Source organism: Gadus macrocephalus, chromosome 6 (genome assembly GCF_031168955.1).
Source record: "Gadus macrocephalus chromosome 6, ASM3116895v1".
NCBI classification, from domain to species: Eukaryota; Metazoa; Chordata; class Actinopteri; order Gadiformes; family Gadidae; genus Gadus; species Gadus macrocephalus.
Genome location: NC_082387.1, coordinates 16,447,694 through 16,473,395, shown reverse-complemented (window position 1 = coordinate 16,473,395; position 25,702 = coordinate 16,447,694). Strand labels below are relative to the sequence as shown.

The 25,702-nt window shown below is 45.1% G+C and overlaps 1 protein-coding gene across 2 annotated transcripts; it reads left to right on the top strand.

The window, feature by feature from the left end:
* The first annotated feature begins 126 nt into the window (after positions 1-126).
* On the top strand, positions 127-25,656 carry loxhd1b (lipoxygenase homology PLAT domains 1b). Of its 2 annotated transcripts, XM_060054538.1 has the most exons (42): positions 127-1,018; positions 1,798-1,912; positions 2,530-2,610; positions 2,943-3,127; positions 3,633-3,731; positions 4,063-4,211; positions 5,836-5,959; positions 6,376-6,485; positions 6,792-6,932; positions 7,289-7,424; positions 7,788-7,948; positions 8,027-8,113; positions 8,748-8,883; positions 9,288-9,442; positions 9,704-9,864; positions 10,338-10,414; positions 10,779-10,975; positions 11,619-11,811; positions 12,092-12,252; positions 12,453-12,777; positions 13,319-13,470; positions 14,511-14,644; positions 15,043-15,191; positions 15,394-15,498; positions 15,628-15,756; positions 16,988-17,152; positions 17,309-17,490; positions 18,751-18,867; positions 19,069-19,231; positions 19,564-19,718; positions 19,806-20,015; positions 20,343-20,469; positions 20,591-20,799; positions 21,015-21,200; positions 21,329-21,456; positions 21,582-21,699; positions 21,824-22,001; positions 22,333-22,518; positions 22,899-23,069; positions 23,638-23,770; positions 23,944-24,099; positions 24,723-25,656. In XM_060054538.1, exons 1-42 carry the CDS (start codon positions 337-339, stop codon positions 25,201-25,203), a joined length of 7,209 nt encoding a protein of 2,402 aa, XP_059910521.1. In that variant the 5' UTR covers positions 127-336; the 3' UTR covers positions 25,204-25,656. The 2 variants fall into 2 exon arrangements, with proteins under 2 accessions (XP_059910521.1, XP_059910520.1); XM_060054537.1 differs by lacking the exons at positions 127-1,018; positions 1,798-1,912; positions 2,530-2,610; ... (20 more) ...; positions 15,394-15,498; positions 15,628-15,756 and having other exon boundaries at positions 17,080-17,188.
* The last annotated feature ends 46 nt before the right edge of the window (positions 25,657-25,702 follow it).

Below are 25,702 nucleotides of genomic sequence, written 5' to 3'. Positions count from 1 at the left end.
GGGCAGCCCTCGATACCATGAGGGGTTTCCTACCCTTCTCAAGTGACACCACACGCAGAGTCATAGTTAGTCACAGTAAATGAAGCCTGACCTTTTGTTCGCTGGGCCAGGTGGTAACATATAGGGGGCAACCCCACCTTAAGCCTCCTGTGAAGCCCACAGCCTGTGAAGCTTACGTTTTACTAGGAGTCCTCTGCTTGCGCGGCTTACTCCCTGACCGGTCTCCACCCTGGGTAACAACATCACCTCTCTGAACCCGTAAGGGTCAGTTTAATCAAGTTTCGGCAGAACACGCCTGGAATCAGTTACAGTGACAAGGTAGTAAATAAATTAAAGATGCCGGGGGTAAAAAAGAAAACCGCAGGCCAGAGGCCAACGGAGGAAACCAAAGAGGTGGATGACGCCGACACTGAGGATTACCAACAGGAGCCCAAGGGGAGAAGTAAGCAGGTCACCGAAGCAGAGGATGCTGGGAGTTCCAAGAAGGTGAGGAGGAAGAAAAAGAAAAAGTCGGTGAGAGAGAGCGATGGCGAGGAGGGCAGCAGTTCGGCTGCGTCAGGGATCGCCGATGTGAGGAGCAGCTCGCGGAACAAAAAAGGAAACCGCAAGAAGAAGGAGAAAAGTAGTGATGAGGGTTCAAGCAGTGTGGATGAGGACAGCAGCCACATCGATGGAGCCAAAGACAAGAGGAGGGCAGGGAAGCTCCCCGATGTGATCCCCACGGCAAAGAGAGCGACCAAAAAGAAGCCATCGGTCAGGGACGACGACATGGGCTCTAAGGACAAGAAGTCCAAGAAGGACTCGGAGAAGGAGGAAGAGGCGCCCGAGGAGGAGAGCAAGAAGAAGAAGAAGGACAAGAAGACCAAGAAGGATAAGGACAGTGATGGCGAGGACACGAAGAAGGGCAAAGGCAAGAAGAAGAAGGTGGAGAATTACGTGGAGATCTATGAGAACGAGGTGCGGAACTACGAGCCCGACAGTGTGGAGAACTACGAGGATGAGTACCACAAAAAGAAAGGTCAATAGCTTCCATTTTGTTTTGTACAATGCTGTGTGGAAACACAGAGCTGTAGATCACAGATATTTAATAGATTGGATGTGATTTTTCTTTCAAATCAATTTTCAATAAGAGTTGTTTCAAAAAAAATTATCGGAGAAAAAATGTGATTGATTGTAATTATTTGGTTTTGGTCCTATTAGCCCGAATCCTAATTCAATGATGCATTGTTTAGCATAATTGCCATGGGAAAACGTCCTCCAGAGCAGGGTCGAATCCACACACACACACACACACACACACACACACACACACACACACACCCCAAGATGTTATCGCTAACCTAAGGTTACATGACACCTATCACGTAAGGAGGGGGGTTTCGCATCTTGATCAGGCCTTTAGTTTACGGTCACCCAATCTGCTACTATGGTTCCTGGCCTTTCCGTATAATGTAAAGCCCTGCCCGAGTCATTCATCTGTCTTGTTGACTTTAGACAGGAGATACAGTGTACCTTACATGGGTAGACGAATCCTAAGGGTTGGCAAAGCACACGGGTAAAGACACACAGGTGTATTGCGTTTATGCATACATGCATGAGTATAGATAATTTTACTTTTCATACACATAAACACTCACACAGGTATACGAGCCGTCTATCTGTCCTTCCTCTCTTTCGTCTCTCCCTGCACCCTTTTCCCTTCCTCCTGCAATTAAACCACGTTTTACCTAACCCATAACTTAAATCAACACGTCCCCTTCCCGTTGTCGTGGGACCTCTTGTCCACCTGCTGTGCAGTGTATGAGGTGGTGACCATAACTGGGGACGAGAAAGGAGCCGGCACTGACGCCAACATCTTTGTCAGCTTGTTCGGTAGCTATGGCATCACGCCCAAGGTGCACCTGGCCAGCAAGTGAGACCTTTTGAAAGTTTGACAAATTTTTTATTTTCCAACGTAATTTTAGTCCCTAACAATGTATACATATTATGTATGTATGTATGTACACATATGTACACATGTACACACTACACATATACAATGCAACATTTATAATAAGAATTATATTAATAATTAATATTATTTGGGTGAAAGAAATAACAATTTTTGTCTTCTCTCATTTCACAGCACAGAGAAGAAGTACGTCTTGGTTGTGGTGGGATTGTTGTTATGGTTACGGATGGAGGCACAAAAACACAGCGGACAGGGCTTTTGTGGTTTGGTGTCAGTAGTGATTATTAATATGACATCCCTGGTGTTAGCACACAATTATATGTCCAGACCCTGGTCCTCATTTGACTGTCCATGCTTATAAATGGCCATAAACCTCTGAAAAGAACCTAGACATTTAACCTAAATTGCCTCTAGAGATTATTAGATTTTGTTGTTATGCAGTTATTTTAGCACCACTTTCGTTGTCCCATTACCATGACCATTATTGACCAATATTATTGGCTTAGCAAATACCTGGTCAATAATAATGATGAACAACTAGTAAGAGATCATTGTTTGTGTACGTTTCATCATTGGAGGAGCCGGACTGCATTTGAGAGGGGCAAGACGGATGTTTTTAGAATCCGAACCCACAATGTTGGACCTCTGAAAAAGATAAGGTATGCGATTCCCACGATACATTCATAGAGTTCACCAACAGTCTGTTCAAAGTCTACAGAAACAATACAATTGAACGTAATCATGAACTGCACACTAATATTACACAGCGATAGAGATAGGTGTTATATCACTAATATTACACAGCAATAGATAGCGATAGATGCAATATAACTTACAATATATATACAATATAATATATATTACAGAGCGATAGATAAAGATACCGTAAAAGGGCTGTGTTTCCCGTGACTGTCTCTCATATCATATTTCTTTGATATTTCTTGTTTATCTATTCTATTTCTTATTTCTTATGTCTGCTGGCCCCTTCTAGGATCGAGCATGACAACACCGGTCTGAGTGCCAGCTGGTACCTGGACAGAGTGGTGATCACAGACGTGATTAGACCCCACCTCAGGTACTACTTCCCCTGCAACAACTGGCTCAGTAAGGAGGAGGGCGACAGCCTTTACGTCAGAGACCTGCTGGGCAGCAGCGACCCCATGGAGATGCCCAAATGTACGCCCCCCTCCCCCAAATCATTATTTAACATGGCTCATCTTTGTCTTTTCACGTAGATTGTGATTCATTCATTTATTTTTTAATGTTGCAAATGCTTGATTCTGAATGATAGCCAGTTTGAGCCAACATTTGACAGGTTTGACATTTGACATTTTTACAAGTCATTAACCTAATGGCTCAAGGCACAAATTCTTCTTTTAAGTGTGCAGTCAGTTTGCCTTTAGATCCACAGATAAAGACTTGGTCCTGATTGGGCAGAGTGGTACCTTCTATAATGATATTTAGTGTTACACAATATCATAATGAATTTACAATACTATTGATTATTACAATCATAAAAAAAGGTTTGGTATTGGACCAATGATATGGATGAATTTACAATACTATTGATTATTGCTATCATAACGAAAGGTTTGGTATGGGACCAATGATATCAATTATTAATATAAAATACAAAATTCAAACAGTATCACAAAATGACCCCCATGTATATTTTTCCCAGATAATAAGTATATAGTGTCTGTATTCACGACGGATCTGAAGGGCAGTGGGACAGATGCTGATGTCTTCCTCAACATCTTTGGGGAGTTTGGGGATACAGGCAAGTAACGGGTTTCTTATCCCAAAGACCAATGAGTATAATACTGTGTGTAATATTGTGAGTGTACATATGTTATTTGTTGCTGCCTCTTGGCCAGGACTCTTTTTAATCTCAATGGGACTTTCCTGGTTAAATAAAGGTCAAATAAAAAAAATACAAACGCATCATCACATAATTTATCTATAATGTTATGTCAATTGAGTTCATTACATGTTTCAAAACCTCAGGAACCGACATTCTTTTAGTTCTTTCCAATGGTCAATATTTATACATGTACTATGTTTACCTTTAACGGCAAAGATTGGCCAAAACGTGTTTCCTTATATTCAAGGGGAAAGGCGGCTGGACAATGACAAAGATAACTTTGAGAAGGGCTCAGAGGACAAGTTCACACTAGATGCGCCGAATCTAGGCAAAGTGAGGAAGATAACCATTGGCCACAACAACAAAGGCTCATCGGCTGGATGGGCTCTAGATAAGGTAACATCTAAATACAACGACATAAAGTCTGTCATTTGTACACAACCTGGTGTGTCTCATTGAGATGTGTTTGGCCAAGCATCCAAAAAACAAACAAGGTCAACATGAGAAGGGCAGTTAACTCTCAATAATACTGTAACAAGGTCCATTGCTTTCTGCTGGGGCTGCCACAATCGAACTAGGTGGCCTTTCTAGGCTCTTCTAAACACAGGGACGCAGGTTGGTTGTACGTTTTGCATATAATGATAAATGAAGCTGGTGCTCCATGTTACCATGCAGGAAATCTCCTCTGACATGTTTAACCTGTGCACATTAATTGCTCAACGTATTTTAAGACTTTTACATTGTACCACAAACAGACAAGCACAGGATTAACTATACGTTACATATTACATTTTCATAAATCCTAAACATTGTTGTCTTGACACAAGCGCAGGCTCTGTTGTACCCAGTGGTGCCTCTGGAGAGGTACTTAAGACATGCAATACGCCTCTTTCCTGTCATCTCATCTGGGCTTTGTGTCCCCTCTCCTCCAACACACACAGTTTGCGACACCAAGACATGATGTCATCCTGAGATACAGACACACACACACACACACACACACACACACACACACACACACTCACACACACACATACACTCACACATGCATGCACACACACACACACACACACACTCATGCATGCATGAAAACACACACACACACACACACACACACACACACACACACACACACACACACACACACACACACACACACACACACACACACACACACACACACACACACACACACACACACACACACACACACACACACACAAAGACGACATGCTTGTTGTCATTCTACACTGTCTGTAAAGCGAAACCAGGCGCCATTAACAGATCACCTTTCCTACAAATGGAGTGGGTGTCTCTGTGGCATACCTGGTGACGACTGCGCTAGTGATCCCCAGAGATCATCAGTGTCACCATGAGCTGGTGCACTGTAGCCTCCAGTACAATAATTAATCCTGTGCTCCTCTGTGTGTGGTACAATGTAAAAGCCTTAAAATATGGACGCAGCTGGCCACGGTCACCAGATTGACAAAAGTCACTTGTTCCAATTGGTTATTACTGGATAAACCCCCCTTCAACGTAACTCATCCCTTAAAAGAAGCAAAGCAACTGTACACAAAAACTAAACCCATGATGCAACAACAACAACACAACATAACTGAAGTGGTTCTTTTACAGAGTGAGATTTAAAAACACTGATAATGTTGTATTTCCTCTCCGTTAGAACAATGTGTTTGTCTGTAACTGGGTTGCTCTGTTGAACTTCCCCCTCACTATGAACAGAAGCCATGTGGTGCAATGAGCAGGCCCCTTTAATCCTTTCCATATACCTAGTATGCCCCAAATGCAGGCTTAAGGCCCCTTCAAGCCTTCTCGTCGGGGTCCATAGAGCGGAAGTAAGAAATGTGTATGGGCCTTGTCATTGGACTAGCGGCCTGACTCTGAAAGCTTGCTTGGTGGTGAGAAGTGATTGGGGGATTCCGCATTCAGTTCTCTCCTGTCTTTGTCCCCCAGTCTGTCACTGTTCTTTCTCTTTTTTTAACTCCCTCTCCCCTTTCCGCAGGTGGTTTTGGATGACCTTGGGAACAAAATGGTGTACGAATTCCCAGTGAACCGTTGGTTTGCCATGGACGAGGATGACGGCAAAATACAGAGAGACATTCTTATCGGGGGGAGCCAGCCCACTGGTGAGTTATACATGTGGTGGCCATGCTATCTGACCTGAGCTTGTGATATGTTCAATTTCACCGTCCCTTATCCTATATCTCTGTATCACTAGCTAAATGATACGCGATATCCAGCAAAACAGCCCTTGGGTGCAGGATAGGCTAGTCAGTGGCCAGGGTGTTTAACTCCTAGCTGAAAGGTTCTGTCAGACACAGTCTATATGCATCATTGAGCAAGACACCTACAGACCCAGAGAGGAAAAAAAGAGATTGTCTTTTCCGTTTCGGCAAGATGAGACGCACCACGGTCAATCGGATCATCAGTACCTCGTGGCAGACAATTATCAGCCACAGTGTGTGTGATGTGAATCGTGACGCCAGGGTCTCTGATTGTATATGCATGTAACTGTACCCGCCAAACCCGCCAAACCCGCCAGGCATTGTGTACAACGTCCAGGTCGTGACGGGCAACATCCGGGGTGCCGGAACCAACTCCAAGATTAACATTGTGATGCACGGCACCAAAGGCGCCAAAAACAGCGGCAAGGTGATTCCATTGCATCCATTTCTCTTTCATTTTGACATACTGCCAATTTACGAACCTGCTCTGTGGTGATGTTGGTGATTGGTTTGCTGGTCTTGACAGTTTTTTGCCTTATTCTTCAACGATGGATCTTCATGTTCACAGAACTGCATTCTCTTTGACAACACACATTTTGGCAAATTCATCAAAATGACAACAACAAATACTTCAGTGCATTTCAGAAAGATCTCGATCTGTAGGACATTACGCTGGTCCTCTGATGATTACATGACACAGATGATGTGCCTCTCCCATCCCGGTCCATTGTAGGTGTTCTTGGAGGGGGGTAAGTTTGAGCGTGCCCTGACGGACATCTTCACCGTAGAGGTGGCTGCTCTGCTCAGCCCCCTCAGCCGGGTCACCATTGGACACGACAACGGAGGAGTCAGCTCTGGGTGGTACTGCGAGAAGGCCAGTCTGCTCCTCACAATTATAGGAAATCTGACACACACACACACACACACACACACACACACACACACACACACACACACACACACACACACACACACACACACATCTGGCCCTCACATGTATGGGAAATCTGAAAGACATACACATACAAGCTTCTGGCCCTGGCAAGTATAGTAAAACAAACACAGACAGAAACACACAGAAACACACACACACACACACACACACACACACACACACACACACACACACACACACACACACACACACACACACACACACACACACACACACACACACACACACACACGCACACACTGACTTGACTCTACCCGGTGGTTTTGGTGCACCAGGTGGTGGTCTTCTGTCCCTTCACTGGGATAGAGCAGACGTTCCCTTGCAGCAAGTGGCTGGACGAGAAGGAGGGGGACGGCCTCATAGAGAGGGAGCTGTACGAAATGGTCTCGCTGAGGCAGAAGAGACAGAAGAGTATGCTATAGAACACTGAATATGGGTCATTTTTATTGTCATTTTATCTGCCAACGCACATCTTACATTGATCTAAGCCTACTTTGCATTTGATATAAGTTTAAGATTTGGTTAAACCTCGCTGTAATAATAACACACATTTTTCAAGAAAATTCCCATAGGCACAAGAAAGAAATGTGTTTTTTGTGTATTTGCATGTGTGAATGTGTGTGCATGCGTGTGTGTGTGTGTGTGTGTGTGTGTGTGTGTGTGTGTGTGTGTGTGTGTGTGTGTGTGTGTGTGTGTGTGTGTGTGTGTGTGTGTGTGTGTGTGTGTGTCTGTCCGTGCGTGCGTGCGTGCCTGCGTGCGTGCGGTACTCCACAGAACACCCGTGGTCTTTGTGGATCTGGACTTCGGATATACCAAACTCGGGCACGGACGCAGACATCTCCTTCCAGATCTACGGGACACAGGGCAAGTCGGACGAAATAAGGCTGGACAACCAATCCGACAACTTCGAGCAGGGCCAACTGGACAAGTTCATGGTGTGTGTCAGATGTTCGGCTCGATCACAACAACCTCGTCATCGCTTAGAACCACACTTACTGTTCCTCTCACACCAGGTGGAACTCCCTGACCTCGGGAGGATCACCAAGTTTCGCATCTGGCATGAGAAGAGAAATCCATTTGCCGGGTGGCATCTCAGTAAGGTGAATATTAAGTCAAATCTCAAATACACACGGAGCGACAAAACCACATCTATCCTCTCCTCCTTTACAACATGAGTAGTCCTTTTTCCCAGCAACGTGTTCGTAGGACAAACACAGTGTCGCCAATGACGTCTATTATGGGCCTGCTCTTTTTTTATACCAGGGCACGGGTAGCAGACAAAACGAGTAAAGGTACCCATAATTAGTGTTTTACGAGCACCACCTGTGTGTGTCCTACGATGAGACCTCTGTGAAAGGTATCCATTAGGTTAAGTTTAGAACACGTTCTGGTCAGGCCGGGAGCAGGAGGGGAAATTGTTAGGGTTAGGCTGCTCCATTACGTCATAACATTGTATGGGCATGCTGTTAGAGGTCGTTGCATTGCTTGTGTCGCTATACTGTAACAGGGACACTGTTACAGTGTAACAGAGGACTTTCTTCAAATGGCCCAGACACAGAAACAAAGCGAAACAGGCAGAATGGGCATAAAATAGTAAACGTAAATAAATGGAACACAGGTGGTCACATTAACACTAACCCTATTCTGAGATCATAATTTAAATTGAAAGATAATTACCACAGTGATATAAAGCCAATTCTTTCCTTGAGGCTCCATTTTGTTGCTCTCTGCCAGGCAACGATCATGAAGACGTTAACAAAGGAGAAGTACTCATTTCCTTGCGAGCGATGGCTGGACACCAACGAGGACGACCAGGAGGTGGTCCGGGAGTTACCCGCCACCGGGGAAACCATCGCTGAACCCCTGCCCCGTACGTACATCACTACGCACACACACTGCATGTATACTGTTATAAGGTATAGGAGTGAGGAGGTATATAAAACAGTAGATGGTTGAGGAATGAGAAGGTATATAAACTGTTATATGTTTAAGGAATAAGAAGGTAAATACACTAGTTTACCGTGTAGGAGTGAGAAGGTATATATACTGTTATAATATAGGAGTGAGAAGGTATACACACTAGTTGACGGTATAGGAATGAGAAGGTATATATACTGTTATAAGGTATAGGAGTGAGAAGGTAAATATACTAGTAGACCGTATAGGAGTGTCAAGGTATATAAACTGTTATAAGGTTTAGGAGTAAGAAGGTATATACACTCTTATAAGGTGTAGGCGTGAAAAGGTATATCCTGTCTGTGTGGTGTGTCCCAGTGATCAAGTACAGAGTGACGGTGTGCACGGGCACGGTGGGCGGCAGCGGCACAGACGCCTCGGTGTTCCTCAACCTGATCGGGGACCAGGGCGACAGCGGCGATCGGCAGCTGGTCGTCTGCAAAAACAACGCCAACAAGTTCGAGAAGGGCAGCGTGAGTGCAACCAGCGCTAGCCCTGCTAGCACCATGCTATTATAATATTTAATCATTGCATTATTCGAATCTATAATATAATATACACACCATCCACACCGCTACATGTAAACAGCCTTGGGCCCAATCCCGTTTCTACCATCTGGATTCACCCTTTGGATGAACAAGTATTGACTCAGAGTGAACAGTCTTCAGGCGGTGATGGGAGGTGTGAACCTCAGGGCTTGTCCTACTGACGGTGTGTGTGCGCCTCCCTCCCAGATGGATGAGTTCATCGTCGAGGCGGTGTCCCTGGGGCAGGTGCAGCGCGTGAGGATAGGGCACGACGGCCGGGGCGGGGGCTGTGGCTGGTTCCTGGATAAGGTCCTGGTCCGGGAGGAGGGCCAGGCTGAGTCTCAGGCTGAGGTGTTCCTATGTAACAGGTGAGGGCTCACACAGACACACACACACACACACACACACACACACACACACACACACACACACACACACACACACACACACTCCTTTTCGGAAGCATATTGACGAGTCGTAAAAGCATGTCACTTTTTTTAAAGGGTACATCTTGTGGGAAACAAAAAAAAATAAATTTATATTAAAGAATATATATATATATAAATGTATAATGTATAGTTATGCTGTGTATATATAGCAAACTGTGTGTGTGTGCGTGTGTGTGTCTGCGTGCGTGTGTGTGTCTGCTTGTGTCTGTGCATGTGTGTCTGTGTCTCTGTATGGCGTCCTTATTATGAAATGTAGGAAGCAGAACTGCATCTAAGTCTTTAGATTTGGATATGACTCATACGAATATATGCATTAGAAGCATTAGAGCTGAGGCATACATAACAGCCACAGAGGTGAAAGTGGCGCTTGAATGTTTCATTGGCTGTTCCAGGTGGCTTGATCGTAATGAGGATGATGGACAGATCGTTAGAGAGCTAGTGCCCTTCGCTGATGGCCCACGTCTTTACAGTAAGTATTTTACGGACTGCTACGAGAAGGCATAATTATGGGCTTAGCCAACTGTGTCTATTTACGTGTTTCGTGATCATGCATGTATGTTTGTTCATGTATGCGATTGTTCATGCTTGTATCTATTCGTATGTGTGTGTCTGTGTCTGTGCGTGTGTGCGTGTGTGTTTGTGCATATGTGTGTCCCCGTGTTTGTATATGTCTGTGCCCGAGTGTTTGTGTGTGTATGTCTCTGCTTGTGTTGTGTGTATGTTTGTTTGCGATTTTGTGCATGTGTGCATGTGTGTCTGTTTGTGTGTGCTTATTTGTCTGTGTGCGTGCGTGTGTGTGTGTGTGTGTGTGTGTGTGTGTGTCATGCCACCAGACGTGGGCTACCACATTGCGGTGAAGACCGGCAGCATCCCCGGGAGCAGCTCTGACTCCAAGGTGTTCGTGAAGCTCTACGGGGAGAAGGGCGACACCAGCAGGATGATGCTGGAGGTCTCAGACAACAACCTGGGGAACTACTTTGAGACGGCCCGCATTGACATCTTCACCGTGGAGACCTTCGACATCGGACAGGTGCGCTCACACAACGCTTTCCTGTGTGCCTTACAGGATGGGAGAGGTGGCGCCTGGTCCACCATGACCCTGGCAGGGAGTAGACGTTATACCAATACAATTATAAAAGAACCTTCCAGACAGAAGGTTCTGGGTTGGATGATGTTGCCATGTTGGCATCTTTGAACAGGATGCTACCTTGTCAAGGATTTGTATCTAAAATTCACTGTTTATTCTACTGATTTGGAATCCTCTATTTTTACCTGCCAAATGGTCTCATCAGTCTGCCTTTGGCTGGGGTTAGGTGTTGATTTTGGACCCTTCTTTGGCTAAAAGCTTTGCTAGATGGCAAAATGGTGAATAGCAAACCATAATGGTATCAGGACCAGTAGGTTCCATAAAAGGTAGTGCAGTGTACGTTCTGGGTGCGAGTTGCTCTTTTTACTCCCTTCTTCCCGTAATTGGAGATCGATTTGCCTGAGCTTCGAATAATGTGCAGTATAATATCGTGCATCCACCTTTTCTTATTCTTCCAAAGTCACTAGCCAATACGAAATAGTGGACTGTTTAGAGACAGGTGAGGGGCATACTTTAGACCAATCTGCTTCAGAAACCTAAAAAGGCCTAATCCCTTGACACATACTTTGGTTCTTTCCCCCGGTAGATCAACCGTCTTATGATCGGCCACACCAACGAGGGCATGCGCGCAGGCTGGTTCCTGGACAGTGTTCAGATCATGGTTCCCAACCACGGCAAACACTACATGTTCCCCAGCCACCGCTGGCTGTGCAGGGATGAGGCGGACGGCAAGACAGAGGTGGAGATCTATCCAAGCGAAATCCTGGACAGCGAACAATGTAGGCGTCATGCTTAACACATTCATAATCATGAAAGGATATGAGCATAAAAAATTAATGAAATAACGTAAATAAGAATAAACTTATTCTTATTTCTTGTTCTTGTGATATTATTTTTGTTTTGTTTCACCTGTTCTTATAATGGTGTTTTGCATGAAGAGCACTCTAAAAATACAAACACATTCAGATGTCACTAAGACAGACTTGTTCAAATTGTAAATAGCAAATATGAAGTCACAAAAATGTATTCCATTCATAATTATGTGCTCTTGTTTTCCAGTAATTAACTATGAGGTAACAGTAGTCACTGGAGATGTGTCGTTTGCTGGCACCAACGCCATAGTGGTCATCCAGATCTACGGGGAACAGGGAAAGACAGAGATCATTACCCTGGAAAGCAGATCCAACAACTATGAACGCAACGCCACCGAAATATTTAGGGTACCAAACACTATTGATCATTTAAATACAATGTCACCCGACAAACACACAATCTAGTGTGCCATTACTCCAGCAAACAAGATTATCACAGAAAATGTGCTAAAAGAAAACGATTAGGTGTCGAGAAATAAATCACAGAGAGGTGAAAGCATCTCAGTTCACGTGTTGCGCTCCCCTTCCCTCCCCCTCTCCACGGCCAGACAGAGGCCAAAGACGTGGGGAAGATCTTCAAGATCCGTATCAGCCACGACGGCCAGGGCATGGGGTCGGGCTGGTTCCTGGAGACTGTGGACGTCAAGCGGCTCATCATGGCCATGGTGTCCGTCCCCAAGAAAAAGGAGGACAAGAAAGAGAAGAAGAAAAAGAAGAAGAAGAAGGACGAGGAGGAGGAGGAGGAGATGGAGGAGAGGCTGCAGCCGGTGGTGCAGTCCTGCCACTTCCCCTGCTCCCGGTGGCTGGCCGCGGGGGAGGAGGACGGGGAGCTGGTGGTGGAGCTTCTGCCTGAGGATGCGGATGAGCTGGAAGGTAGAGAACAAGGGTTCACAAGCCGTTTATGACGTGTGGTCAAATAGCAGAAAAACGCTTTTATACCCAGGGCCCATGGTTTTTCCCAAGGGTCAGGGTAACTGCAGAAGATTGTGTGGAGACCCAAAAATGACTTTACGGGTCAAAAAATATAAATAAGTAGACTAGTGCGACTAGTGCAGGGTGCTCAATCTCTCTCGAACTGCGGCCCTCTTTTTTGGGAGTCCTTGACTAGACTATAGTTTCCATTGATGTATTTTTCTCCAATTTTACATAAAATAGTTCATACCTACTCATTAAGGATCTATATTTGATTCACTTTGGATAAAAGCATCTGCTAAACGATTAAATAGAATTAGTATTAGCATGTTTGTGTAAGCCACCTGGCAAAGCCGAATGTGACACACTTCGCTGGAGCACATGACCCGTGGCGGCCTGAAGAGGTCTCATCAGTAATGCATGGTTCTTGGTAACGCAGTAGCCCTAATCCCCGTGTCAGCCTCCCCGCTAACGCAGGCCCTGTGTCGTCCTCCTACCACAGAAAACACGTACGAAGTGAGCGTGTTCACAGGGGACACGCTCGGAGCGGGAACCGACGCCAAGGTCTACATCAATATTTACGGCGAGAACGGAGACACCGGAGAGCGCTATCTGAAAAAGTCGAACATCCTCAACAAGTTTGAGAGAGCGAAGGTAACGGCGCAGGTTAAACAGGGAGGGCAGAGCACCACGTTGTTGTAATCCCGCAGGCCGGACCGAAGGAATGGAAACCCTGTGGAAAATGGGTTCTTTTCATAATATTTTTTTAATTCTACACTTTTTTTATTTTGTGAACATTGAACATGTGTATCACGAGAGAATCTTTTTTAAGTCGTGGTCGCCGATTACCTTGCTCTACAAAATGGTGTAAAATATCAAACAAAACGGTTCTCTTAACTAGCTGTTTGAACTCTTGAAGCAACCCATCACTTCTCCCTCCCACCCAAACCGCCATAAAGTGATTAAAGAAGTCCCGGGGCCCCCATCCCAGAACAATCCCGATGGTTTTAAGATGAACACAGAGAGCAGATAAACCCTGTCTTAGAAATTGGGTTTCTAATTATAAAAATGCGCTGTTCGCTGTCAGGCACCGACTCAAACACTTCCACGCAACACCAGCCCTACGGCGGACTGTGGGTGGGAGCGTTATTCTGGTAGGATTACACGCTCTCCTGCAGAGAGAGCCAGTTGTGGTGCAGGGGAGCCGGGAGACGGGAGGGAGGGAGGAGGAGGGGAGACCTGAGAGTCATCGCCGCCCTACTTTTACTCATCACTTAATGAATTGAAAGCGTTGAATAATTGATCTCTGCGTTATACGTGAGGCTTCAGGAACGCAGAAGCCATGTCCGCAGATCATTTGTTGGATTTATCCACACGGATCAAAGGTAACCAGAGCCGAGCCGACTTTGATTAAAGAAGAATGAAGAGACTTTCGTCATGAGGGGGGGTCTTCTTACAGTGAAAACATGTGTGTAGGCGATGGTCTTTGATGTGTGTAAACAGGTAGTAAGGCAATACATAAACTCTTGCTGTCGCATTAAAGTAGTCAAATGAAGTCAGCTTATTTGAGGCATTGTTGGTGGTATAGCCTACTGAAATGACTTGCCATCAGCTGGCTAAAAAAAACAATGAATGTCAAAAACATAATAAATATGTACGTCAAGCTAATAACTAATTTCTTACATCCTCTATAGGAAGACATGTTCACCGTGACAGCTGTGGACCTGGGGACTCTGAAAAAGCTCCGCATTCGCCATGACAACAAAAGCTCCTATTCTTCATGGTACCTGGACCGTGTAGAGATCATGGACACCAAGGAGGACATAACGTGAGTCGCTATGGAGATGAACACTCTCTGTTGGCTCCTAACTTGTTATTCTCAGGAAACGGGCTTCAAACTGTTTGAATCACATATTCATATATATATATATATATATATATATATATATATATATATATATATTAGTACCACAATAAACCGTCGCCACATTCACAGTCTCTCAATTCCTTGCAGTTGCAGAGAGAGGGCCCCTATTTTCCGTTATGGCAGGTTTATAGCAGATTTATAACACTTAAGGTTTAGAAAAGATAACATTTCGGCGGGTTAAGGTCTGGGTTAGAAGAAGGAAAGATATGGGAAGATGAATGCTTAAGAACGATGAGCAGGAGAGTCCATCTTGTTTGGTTGGCAGCCAGTGTTTTAACGTGCGCTTGGTGGCGTTGCAGGTACTACTTCCCCTGTAACCGCTGGCTGGCCGTGGACGAGGACGACGGGCAGATTGCCAGGGAGCTGGTGCCCGTGGACGAGGCCTTCATGAAGAGGAACGACGATGACGACGAGGACTCAGGCACCGCCCTGGGGCTAGAGCAGAAATGTAACAGCATTCCCCCAGAGACGCTTGTTTTTTAATAAACGGAGGGGGGGGAGACTGTCGAAGATTAATTTGAAGTCGTGATGGGAAAGAAAAGATTTCTTTACTCAAAGGGGAAACAAGAAAGGTAGAAAGCAATGTTCTACTGTTTGATGAAGGGGGTCCTGAACCAATAACTTGTAACCTCTTCTTTGTGCTCTCACAGCAATGTCCACAACATACACTATTAAGGTGAAAACTGGGGATAAGAAATATGCAGGAACCGATGCCAATGTCTTCGCAATCCTATTTGGAGAAAATGACGACACAGGTAGGATGTCTGACGTCCCAGTAAATCCAGGCATAAAGATCATTTTGGGACAACCCAATGGATTGGTTTGATTTGAATATACCTTCCAGGGATAGACGTGTGACTCACACATCACTGTGCCTCCTACAGGGATAATCAATCTTAAAGCGTGTAAACATTATAAGAATAAATTTGAGCAAGGGATGATCAACGAGTTCACCGTGGAAGCAGTGGACCTCGGAGATCTGGAGAAGCTCCGCATGGGCCATGACAATTCTGGTAGGTAATCTTACCTAATCTATCTATCTGTATTATTTATTAAGTGAGTGCTGCATTCAGCGCTCAACTATTGTTCTTCATAAGTTTTATTATTTCTTTCTTTATTATTCTGTACAAAATTTGGACCTATCTCCTTCCTACATTTTTCACCTCTCTATTCAAATTTTAAAAAGTTCAGAATGGCTTCGAATTGCGTGGTTCTTTTCAGATTTTTTAATATTCTATACTTTTTAAGACATTCTACTTTTAAAATACAATCTAAATCTTTCAACCGTTTATTTCCGTTCAAACCATTTAACAAATCTACACACTTCAATAATATCTAAACGGAATTTCGATATCATTTAAACTTTCTTCAGAATCACAGTTTTTGGCTGCATCCGAATACTCATAATTGACTGCTATATAGTAGGCCTTTTGGTAGTACGTCACAAATATAGCAGGTCCGAATGCTCAGCACGCATTGTGCAGTAGGCAAAAAGTTTCAGAATGCTTACTACCGCCACAGTATACAACCGCCACAGTATACAATCGGTAAATTATGGCAGGTGACTTTAATTTTGCCGGCTTCTTATGTGCATCGCACAGAGGGGAAAAACGTAATCTCCAAACATCTGGTGGCGTTTCGGTGGTGTTCGGAAGAGTTCGGAGGAGTTCTAAGCATAGCACACACACACACCAGCAGTGCAGGGCAATACATTTGACCTTTCAGATTCTTCAGTTCAATTAATTTTACATTTCTGCATTTTCAGCAATGCTTTGCGCTTTTCATTCAGCTGTCACTTTATTTGTTTCCAACCACTTACATTTCTTAAATGGTGTGCACGGTTACATTGTTTACTCCATTTAGACTTTTGAACTTTTGTTCCAATCCCTTCACTTGATTTAAGCCATATACCGTTTCTTTATGTATTAATCTATGTGGCATTATTAAAAAATATTTTCAAACTCACTTTGTACTACAGCACTCTAGTTTTCTAGTTTATTATAACTTGCATAACCCTTTTATTCATTTCAATCGCTCTTTGAGAAGTAAAAAACCAAATGTCCCTTTGAAAGTAGTGTCCCAAGCAGTTTTATTTCTCAGTAAAGAGAATCTAGAGCATATATAAAATCCAAATAGTCTCTTTTCCTGCAGAAGTGGACCAAACCACATAGTGGGTCCAAAACGATCAGTGATATCTTTGTTTTTAATCAACTAAATTGAGGGATTTTCCTCCTGTGTTCTCAGGTGGTTCAACCGGTTGGTTTTTGGACTGGGTGGAGATAGACGCCCCCTCACAGGGTCAAAGACTCAGATTCCCATGTGGCCGTTGGCTGGATAAAGGAGAGGATGATGGGGCCATCGTGAGGGATCTGTTCCCTGCTGAATTACAAACAGAACTGTACACGCCATGTGAGTGAGTGAGTGAGTTAATGGATGACGGATTGAGTGAGTAATACAGGCCAAAGCTTTTACCATGCAGTTTTTACAATACATTGGTCTGCATGAATGGTTACGCCATTGAGCACAGCACACTTTGAGTAAAAATGACTTTCATTGTCTTTCCAGTTGTGCCTTATGAGATAAAGATTTTCACCAGCGACGTGTTTTGCGCGGGGACGGACGCTGACGTGTTCATTGTCCTGTACGGTGGCAAGGGCGTCTGCACACAGCAGAAACACCTCTGTGTCAACAAGAGGGAGAGACGGCTGTACTTTGAGAGAGCAGCAGAAGACATGTTCATTGTGGAGGTGTGTGAACCACTGGCCTGGAGCAGTCTACCTAACGGCACAAGAGCAAATCAATAGAAGAAACACTTTGCCTAACACACTCTCAGGGCCCTATTTTAACAGTCTGAAACGCAAGTGAGAAGAGCCAAGCACAAGTAACTTTGGTTTGCGGTTCTATGGCGATGTTCCTATTTTACCGGCGCAAATCTAAAAAGGGTTGGTCTGAAGTAGCCTAATTACCCGTAGGTGTGGTTTGGGCGTAACGTGCAATAAACCAATGAGAGTGCCAGCTCCCATCCCCTTTAAGAGCGCATTTTAATCTGACTAGTTGATATTTTGACAGCCGCCTGCAGCCTGCAAACATTGTTTCTTATCAGTATTGTATGCATTATCGTTATCGACTTGTGTTCCTAATATGCATGTGGCCCCCCGTTAATATACATTGCCATGGACTGTATTATGCGTTACGTGTTTAGTTTGCGTGTGTTTAAACAGATGGACGCACACACGCGCGCCCGCATTCATTCTTTCTTTTACACATACACACACGCCCGCCCGCCCGCATTCATTCATTCTTTTTAACACTCACTCGCGGTAAAACAATGTTTTCTAACGATCAAATACTCATCAATCCTAAAAATTATGGGCATGTACACGATGTCTGAGAAAATATGTGTTTGCTGTACGGTGTTTGCAGATGCATTGATTTAAAAGTACAACTTATTACCGCTGTATCAGCTGTTCTATCCCAAATAATTTACCAAGAATGTGTGGCTAGGTAGATGAGAGAAGCAAAGTGAATGCGTGAGTTGCACAAGCAACAATATGGGCCCTTAAAATAGCATCTGAAAAACGCGCAACTGACTTTAAACCAGGTATTTCCTGGTTTGTGGCGCAAGTGATTTCTGAAACTGCAAAATAGCACCAGGGAACGTTTGCGCCAGAACACGCCTCCTCCTTTCGCCGAACCGCCCCTTGGGGCGCAGGATCATTCCCTAATTTACCGACACGTGGCGCAGGAGGGAAAAGAACGCTCTGCGCCAGTTGCAAACTAGCAACGACATATGCGCCAGTGAGAAAGTCAATCGCACCGGATGCAAGATAGGGCCCTCAGTGTGTTACGTCTCAGATTCTCCAATTGATTTGATTAATTCAAAAGTCATTTAATTTTCATGTTATTTATTTTTATGTCACTTTGCATGTGTATAAACTGACTGACAAGCATTGTAGAAATAAGACCTGAGGGTTCCCCTTCCTGCTGTGTGGTCTGCCTGCTCACAGCTGGAGGATATTGGAGATGTAATAGAGAAGATCAGGATCGGTCATGATAACCAGGGCACCAACCCAGGATGGCACCTTGACAGAGCGGAAATCAGGCGGCAGCTCAGGAAAGGAAAGGTGCTTGATTGTCTTTATTATATTTCTACAATACCTTTTATCATCGCATTAACTGTCATCTCACAATGGGCCCATGCACAAGTCTTATAGTTTTATAATTGAATGTATTTTCACACCAAATCTAAATAAGACGATGATACCTAATGATGATGACTCTAAAAATGAGGCAATACTAAACCTAGTTTGCGTATTTTACGGCAGGGGTCTGAAACAACCATCTTCCCGTGTGAATGCTGGCTAGCCAAGTCTGAGGAGGACGGCGAGACAATCAGGGAGCTGGTCCCATCTGACATCATCACGGAGAAACTCCTGAGGGACGGAACGCTGAAAAGCACAGAGATCGAGGTGGAAGACGCCCTGGAGAGTAAGCCCTCTCAAACACCACCCCTAACACTAACACCTAACCCCTTACACTAGCACCTAAACCCCTAACTCTAACACCTAACCCCTAACAATATCCACCAAACCCCTAACACTGAACCCGAACCCTCAAACCTAAACATTTTACCTCCTAATCCCTTAAGCCCCTTATCCCTAACCTGCATTACTTATGCAGGTTAGCGGATAACTTACACCTGCCCAAAACCTCTTAACCCTTAAACGTAACCCCCTACACTAACACTTAACACCTAACAGTAACCCCCTGACCCCTAACCTTAACGCCTAACCCTCAATCCTTAACATTTAACATTTTAGCTCACGAATACAAGGTTTCCGTGCGTACTGGGGATATGTACGGCGCAGGAACTGATGCCAACGTCTTCCTCACCATCTACGGAGACCTGGGAGACACCGGAGAACGCAAACTCAGCAAGTCAGAAGGCAACAGCAACAAATTTGAACGAGGAGAAGTACGTACAGTTTTATTTGAAATGTTATGTGCACCAAAACACAAACGATTGTGCTCATGAAAGAGAATACTGATTCTGTGATTCAAGGTAGACAGGTTCACCATCGAGGCAGTCGACCTGGGCCAGGTGTTTAAGATCCGCATTCGCCATGACAACTCCAACATGGGGGCGGACTGGAACCTGGACCAGGTGGAGGTGACGGACACGGAGACGGAGGAGGTGTACATGTTCCTGTGTGAGCGCTGGCTGTCCATGAAGAAGGAGGACAAACGCATCGACCGCACCTTCTTTGTCAAGGTTCCGTTAACCCTCCCCACCTTTCATTTAAACTAGGTTGTTAATCGGGGGGTTGCTAGTCGTTTCCTAATCTCCTCCTGGTTAAGGTCCCAGTAACAAATCCGCCAACCCCTAACTGGCCTTATTGGGCAAAGAATAATGGCATATAAATGCCATTGCAAATACGTCAACTTTGCTCATGGAGGCTTTGGCCCTCACCTTTCCCCTAAATCTAAAACCTCACCTTCCTGGAGGTAAACCCAACCATCTCTAATGGAATAGCTAAAAGAGCAGTAAGAAGTCTGTACAGTTGACCCACTAAGAAGTGTGTCCATGTGTGCCTTGCAGGGATACGAGGGGGACAGAAACACTGACCCAAACTCCCAGAAGACGGCCGCGGCAAAACCGGGGCTGGACAGAAATGCCAACAAGAAGAAAAAGAAGAAGAAGCAGGCGGTTGTGGAGGAGGGACCAAGTAAGGTCATCCATTCGTTTTTCACAGTGAAATGTCCTAATAATCATGAGGCCTTAATGAATGTAATTTAATCATCAATTGAATAGAATGTAATGTAGCTGACTGTGAATGCTGTCACCAGTCATTCCATATCACTTCACCCTGTCCACGGGGATGGACCGTGATGCCGGCACCACGGCCCGAGCCTACGTCATCATTCTGGGACCGGGTGAGGTGGAGACGGACCGGCTGTGGCTGGACCTGCCCAAGGAGAAGACATGCTTTGCGCCTGGCACCATGGAGAACTTTGTATGCTATGGGGCTGACGTCGGCGACCTGAAGAGGGTTGAGGTGAGAGAACTGTGCTGGTGAACATTTTGTCCCGGGTTCAAACACAGCGTTTGACGCTTTGTTTGGGTTTATCCTTTTTAGTATTTGTTTTAATTAACAAAAACTGTTCAATTAGTGCCTCTAGATAGATGAAAACACTGTCAAATAATCCTGAAGGAGCTGTTGGGATTAAGTTCCTCTCCCTCTCCTCGTCCACTCCCATCGTCCCCCCCTAGCTGGGACACAACGGGGCCACTCCAGAGAGCTGCTGGCTGGTGGACGAGTTGGCGGTAGCCGTGCCAACCAAAGGTATCAAGTACATCTTCCCATGTAAGTGCTGGCTGGCTAAAGACAGGGGGGACGGTCTCACCACCAGGCTGTTCAACGTGCTGGACTCCAGCACCATCAACATCATTCGCAAGGTGAAAATAAAAATAAATATTAATATTAAGACATCTTCATGTCCTTTTGAATATCCATTATAGTTATTAACATAAACATGTGTTTCTTAATTTCCTGCTCGGTTTATAACAATGCCCATTATATGTAGGTGGTTTATGTAACAACGCTGGTCACAGGGGACACTCAGTATGCGGGTACTGATACCAACATCTTCCTCACTGTGTTCGGAGCCAACGGGAGCACAGAGGAGATGCTGCTGCCTAAAGCCGGGGATAGGTCGGTTGTTTGGTGCTCTGTGTGTAATGCTCAGCTCTCGTCGTGCAACTCGTAGTGAACAAATCTCATCTGAGTTTATAGACATTTAAAACTCATTGTGATGGCACCTCATCATTTTAAACCAGGTTCGAAAGAGGCCAAGAAGACACGTTCAACGTTGAGATCGACGACATTGCACCTCTGAAGAAGATCCGGCTTCGAGTGGACGGCACTGGAAGTCGTCCGGACTGGTTTCTCGACAATGTAAAAAAAGTTTTTTTTCTTTTGCCTTTTCTCTTAGCAATACCATTTTCATCCAACCATTAGCATTTAGCGGTCACTTTTACATTAGTGCGCGTGATTCCGTCGGCCGTGTCGTGTTCCATAGGTCCAGATGCGGAACCCCATCACGGAGGACCTGTACACGTTCACCTACGAGAACTGGCTGTCCAAGACCAATGGGCCCAAGAGAACCCAGGTGTGCGAGCTGGCGGCCGTGGTGGACGAGGAGGAGATGGTGGAGAGAACGACCTACACCATCACAGTGGCGACCAGCGACGTCGGAGGTGGGTGCCCCCCCGGGATATGAGGACGTTGGAACGGAATGAATGGAGTCTAGCGGCAGAAGGCCAGAGGTCGCCGGTCGCTTTGTGCACCAGACCAGACAAAAAAGTGGACCAGAATTAAACGATTTACACCGAAAGCATTGAATGAATTGACCCTTGGATGGGCATGTCTTATTCTCGAGGAGATAGGATAACAGCTGTAGTTGAGAAGCAGTGCAGGTTTAGGATTGTTGCTGCATTTTTCTTTTATATTATCTCTCCGTCGTGTGCTTCATGCACATGTATTTAATATGCATTCAAGTTGAGTTTAACATGCAAAATGTATATTTAGGTGCCGGCACGGATGCCAACGTGTTCCTGATCGTCTTCGGCGAGTATGGAGACACAGGCCTGCTGGCCCTGAAGGAGAGCGGAGCCAGGAACAAGTTTGAACGCAAAATGAAAGACGTGTTCCGCTTCCCTGACATGCTCAGTCTCGGGGAGCTGTCCAAGATCCGCGTTTGGCATGACAACAAAGGTCTGTGAGTGTGTGTGTGTGTGTGTGTGTGTGTGTGTGTGTGTGTGTGTGTGTGTGTGTGTGCGTGTGCGTGTGTGTGTGTGTACGTGCACCCATGGAACATCTCTATGTATGTTTGTGTCATCACGAATCAAACAGAATCAAATCTCAGTAGAAACTTGGTAGAAAAACTCTGATACCCTGATAGTCTGATCCACAATACGAACTTGAAGTTCAACTTGGGTTAAAAACATAAATATCTCAAACCCTCTGAAATAACAAATATACCAAACCCAGTACATAATCATATTCCTTCCTACCACAGGCCAGGAAAATAATCCTGCAGGATTATATATCATTGAATTCCAAGTGGTGATGGACAGGGTTGCCTCCTACCTCAGGTCCCGGTTCCGGCTGGCATCTAGAATACGTTGACGTGAAGGACGATACCATGGAGGAGACCTTCCGCTTCCCCTGCGACCGCTGGCTGGCCAAAGGCAGGGACGACGGGCAGATCATGAGGGAGCTGGCCTGTGCCAACAACGACATGGTGGACCTCAACGAGAAAACCAGTTAGTATCAATGAGAACCCCAGTTAGTTACTATGAGAGAAAAAACAGTTAGTATCAATGAGAACACCAGTTAGTTACTATGAGAAAACCAGTTAGTTACTATGATAAAACCAGTGTGTATCAATGAGAACTCCAGTTAGTAACTATTAGAAAACCAGTGTGTATCAATGAGAACCCAAGTTAGTTACTACGAGAGAACCAGTTTGTATCAATGAGAACCCCAGTTAATAAGTATGAGAAAATCAGTTAGTATCAATGAGAACCCCAGTAAATTACCATGAGAGAACCAGTTAGTATCAATGAGAACTCCAGTTAGTAACTATGAGAAAACCAATCAGTACCAATGAGAACCCCATTTAGTTACTATGAGAAAACCAGTCAGTATCAATGAGAACCCCAGATAGTTACTATGAGAAAACCAGTTAGTATCAATGAGATACAAAGACAAAGAGGTTGGTATCTAAGGAAACTTCTCACTAACAATGTACGATAACAGTCAGTTAGATCGTCCATGTTTGGTAATAAGCTAGATCCAAAAACACAATGTGACATGACATCCTCTTTTCAGAATATGAAATTGCCACGACAACTGCAAACACGGATCACGCCGACACCACGGAGAATGCCTTTATTGTGTTGGAAGGGAAAAAAGCGCGTTCCAAAGAGTTTGTCATGGAGAACAAAAAGAAGAAGTTCTTGTGGTAGGTCTTCCAGCTGGGAATCCTTAATGAGGAATAACCCCCTTCCGCTCTGTGTACCCGGGGAGCGTGTGTTCCCTGGAGAGCTCAGCCTCCCGGCACGACGTAAACCTTCCTGTGATTCTACCGCCTCACATCCAATTGAGACTCTTGCTGTTTGTTTTGTCTCTCTGCAGCGGTGCCACCGACACGTTTGAGTTTTCCTCCAAGCACTTGGGGGAGATCGCTGGCATTTCGATCGGCCATATCACCAAGGAGGGCAAGAAGGTGAAGGGCGAAGCCTTCTGGCACGTCATGGAGGTGGTGGTGACCGAGAAGGAGCTGGGCAACAAGTGAGAGAGTACTATAAACCTCATAATCCCTTTACAGTGCTACATTCATTCATGCATTGGCATCTAAATGAAAAAAAAAAAAAGAGACATTTGTATGCATCGTACATGTACATACAAGTACACTTCTTCAATGAGAACGTAATGCTTTGCAAACGTAATGGCCTTCCAAGTTTCAGGCCTTTTCATTCACATGTTTTATTTTATATTTCAATGATAGAATTTATTTAAAGCCTTATCGTTTGGATGCCCAAAATAGCTCTCTCTCTCTCTCTCTCTGATTCCTGTTGGCTTGCTCTCAGAGTCTGCCTAACACCCTTGACTGTTCCCCAGCTACTTTTATCCTAGGAATGCAGTATTTGATTGACAAGGCAGGTGCTCGTACGAAGGGGGAAATGTTTGATTTATTTTTAACCTCAAGATCCCTGTCCCATCTTTGGTCACATTTGCTGTCTTTGCTTGTCCTTGTCGTGAAGACAGATACATTTGTCTTGTGCAATGTGGCTAACACTGCACGGTTTAATGTGTCTGGTCAGCTAGATAATGATCTATAAATAACCTATGATCACTCATTTGAATTGGATTGGACACAATCAAACATTTCCTTCCCTACATCTTCTGCACAGGTACTTCTTCCACTGCGATGCCCGGATTCCCCTAGCAGCTAAGAAGGACCAGTTCCAGACGTTTGAGTCCTACAAGTCCATAGAGAGCTTTGCCAGCAAGGTGCGCAACCTGGTGCCCGTCAGGTACGAGATCATCGTCATGACCGGAGACGTGAAGGAGGCCGGCACCGATGCCAACGTCTTCATCACCATATACGGCGTCAACGGCGACTCGGGCCAGCGGCAACTCCGGCAGAAGTTCAGGAACCTCTTTGAGCGCGGCCACACGGACCGCTTTGTCCTGGAGATGCTAGACATGGGCGAGCTGCTCCGGGTCACCGTGGAGCACAACAACTCTGGGTCCGCGGCCGGATGGTTCCTGGAGTGTGTCGAGGTGACCAACACCGCCAACTCAGTGACCACCATCTTCCAGTGTGGGAAGTGGCTGGACGTGACGAAGGCGGATGGGCAGATCCAGAGAGTGCTCTATCCCAAGTACTAGAGGGTTCCCTGCCCTTTGTCGAGAGTATGTTAGTATGTCGTATGTATGGCATTTAGCAACGTGCCGTTAAATCTACGAACCACCGATGACTCAAAGACGGCCGCCTGCCTTGCCATGTTGGTAGTGTTGGTTTTGGTCGACTGGACTGGAAAACACCTTTCTCTCCAATTCACACACGGCTGCTGTTTCTGTGGCAAACATCTCAATGGTTAACCGCTCAGACGTTACGAGACATAAGTTTGAGTCTAGTGACCAAAATGGTCGAGGGAGACCACATTGCCACGTGATCAGATGCACAATCGTAGGTTCAAATACACTGTTTACCTGCTTCTTTTCACCAAACGCCACAGTACACATGTACCTATGAAAAGAAGTAATGAGTAAATGTTGGATTTTATACTGTTGTTTCAACAATGGTTGTTTTTAATAATAAAATAAGATGATGATGCTCAATTATGTGTCCGTCATTCCTATTCAACAAGCCAAAATGAGAAAAGCA

Excerpts from the sequence above, each read along its gene's own strand:
- loxhd1b (XM_060054538.1), top strand. The coding sequence starts at position 337 with ATGCCGGGGGTAAAAAAGAAAACCGCAGGCCAGAGGCCAACGGAGGAA. Across the intron at positions 3,732-4,062 it reads TGGGGAGTTTGGGGATACAG|GGGAAAGGCGGCTGGACAAT; the intron begins GCAAGTAACGGG and ends CTTATATTCAAG. Across the intron at positions 21,457-21,581 it reads CTGCCTAAAGCCGGGGATAG|GTTCGAAAGAGGCCAAGAAG; the intron begins GTCGGTTGTTTG and ends ATTTTAAACCAG.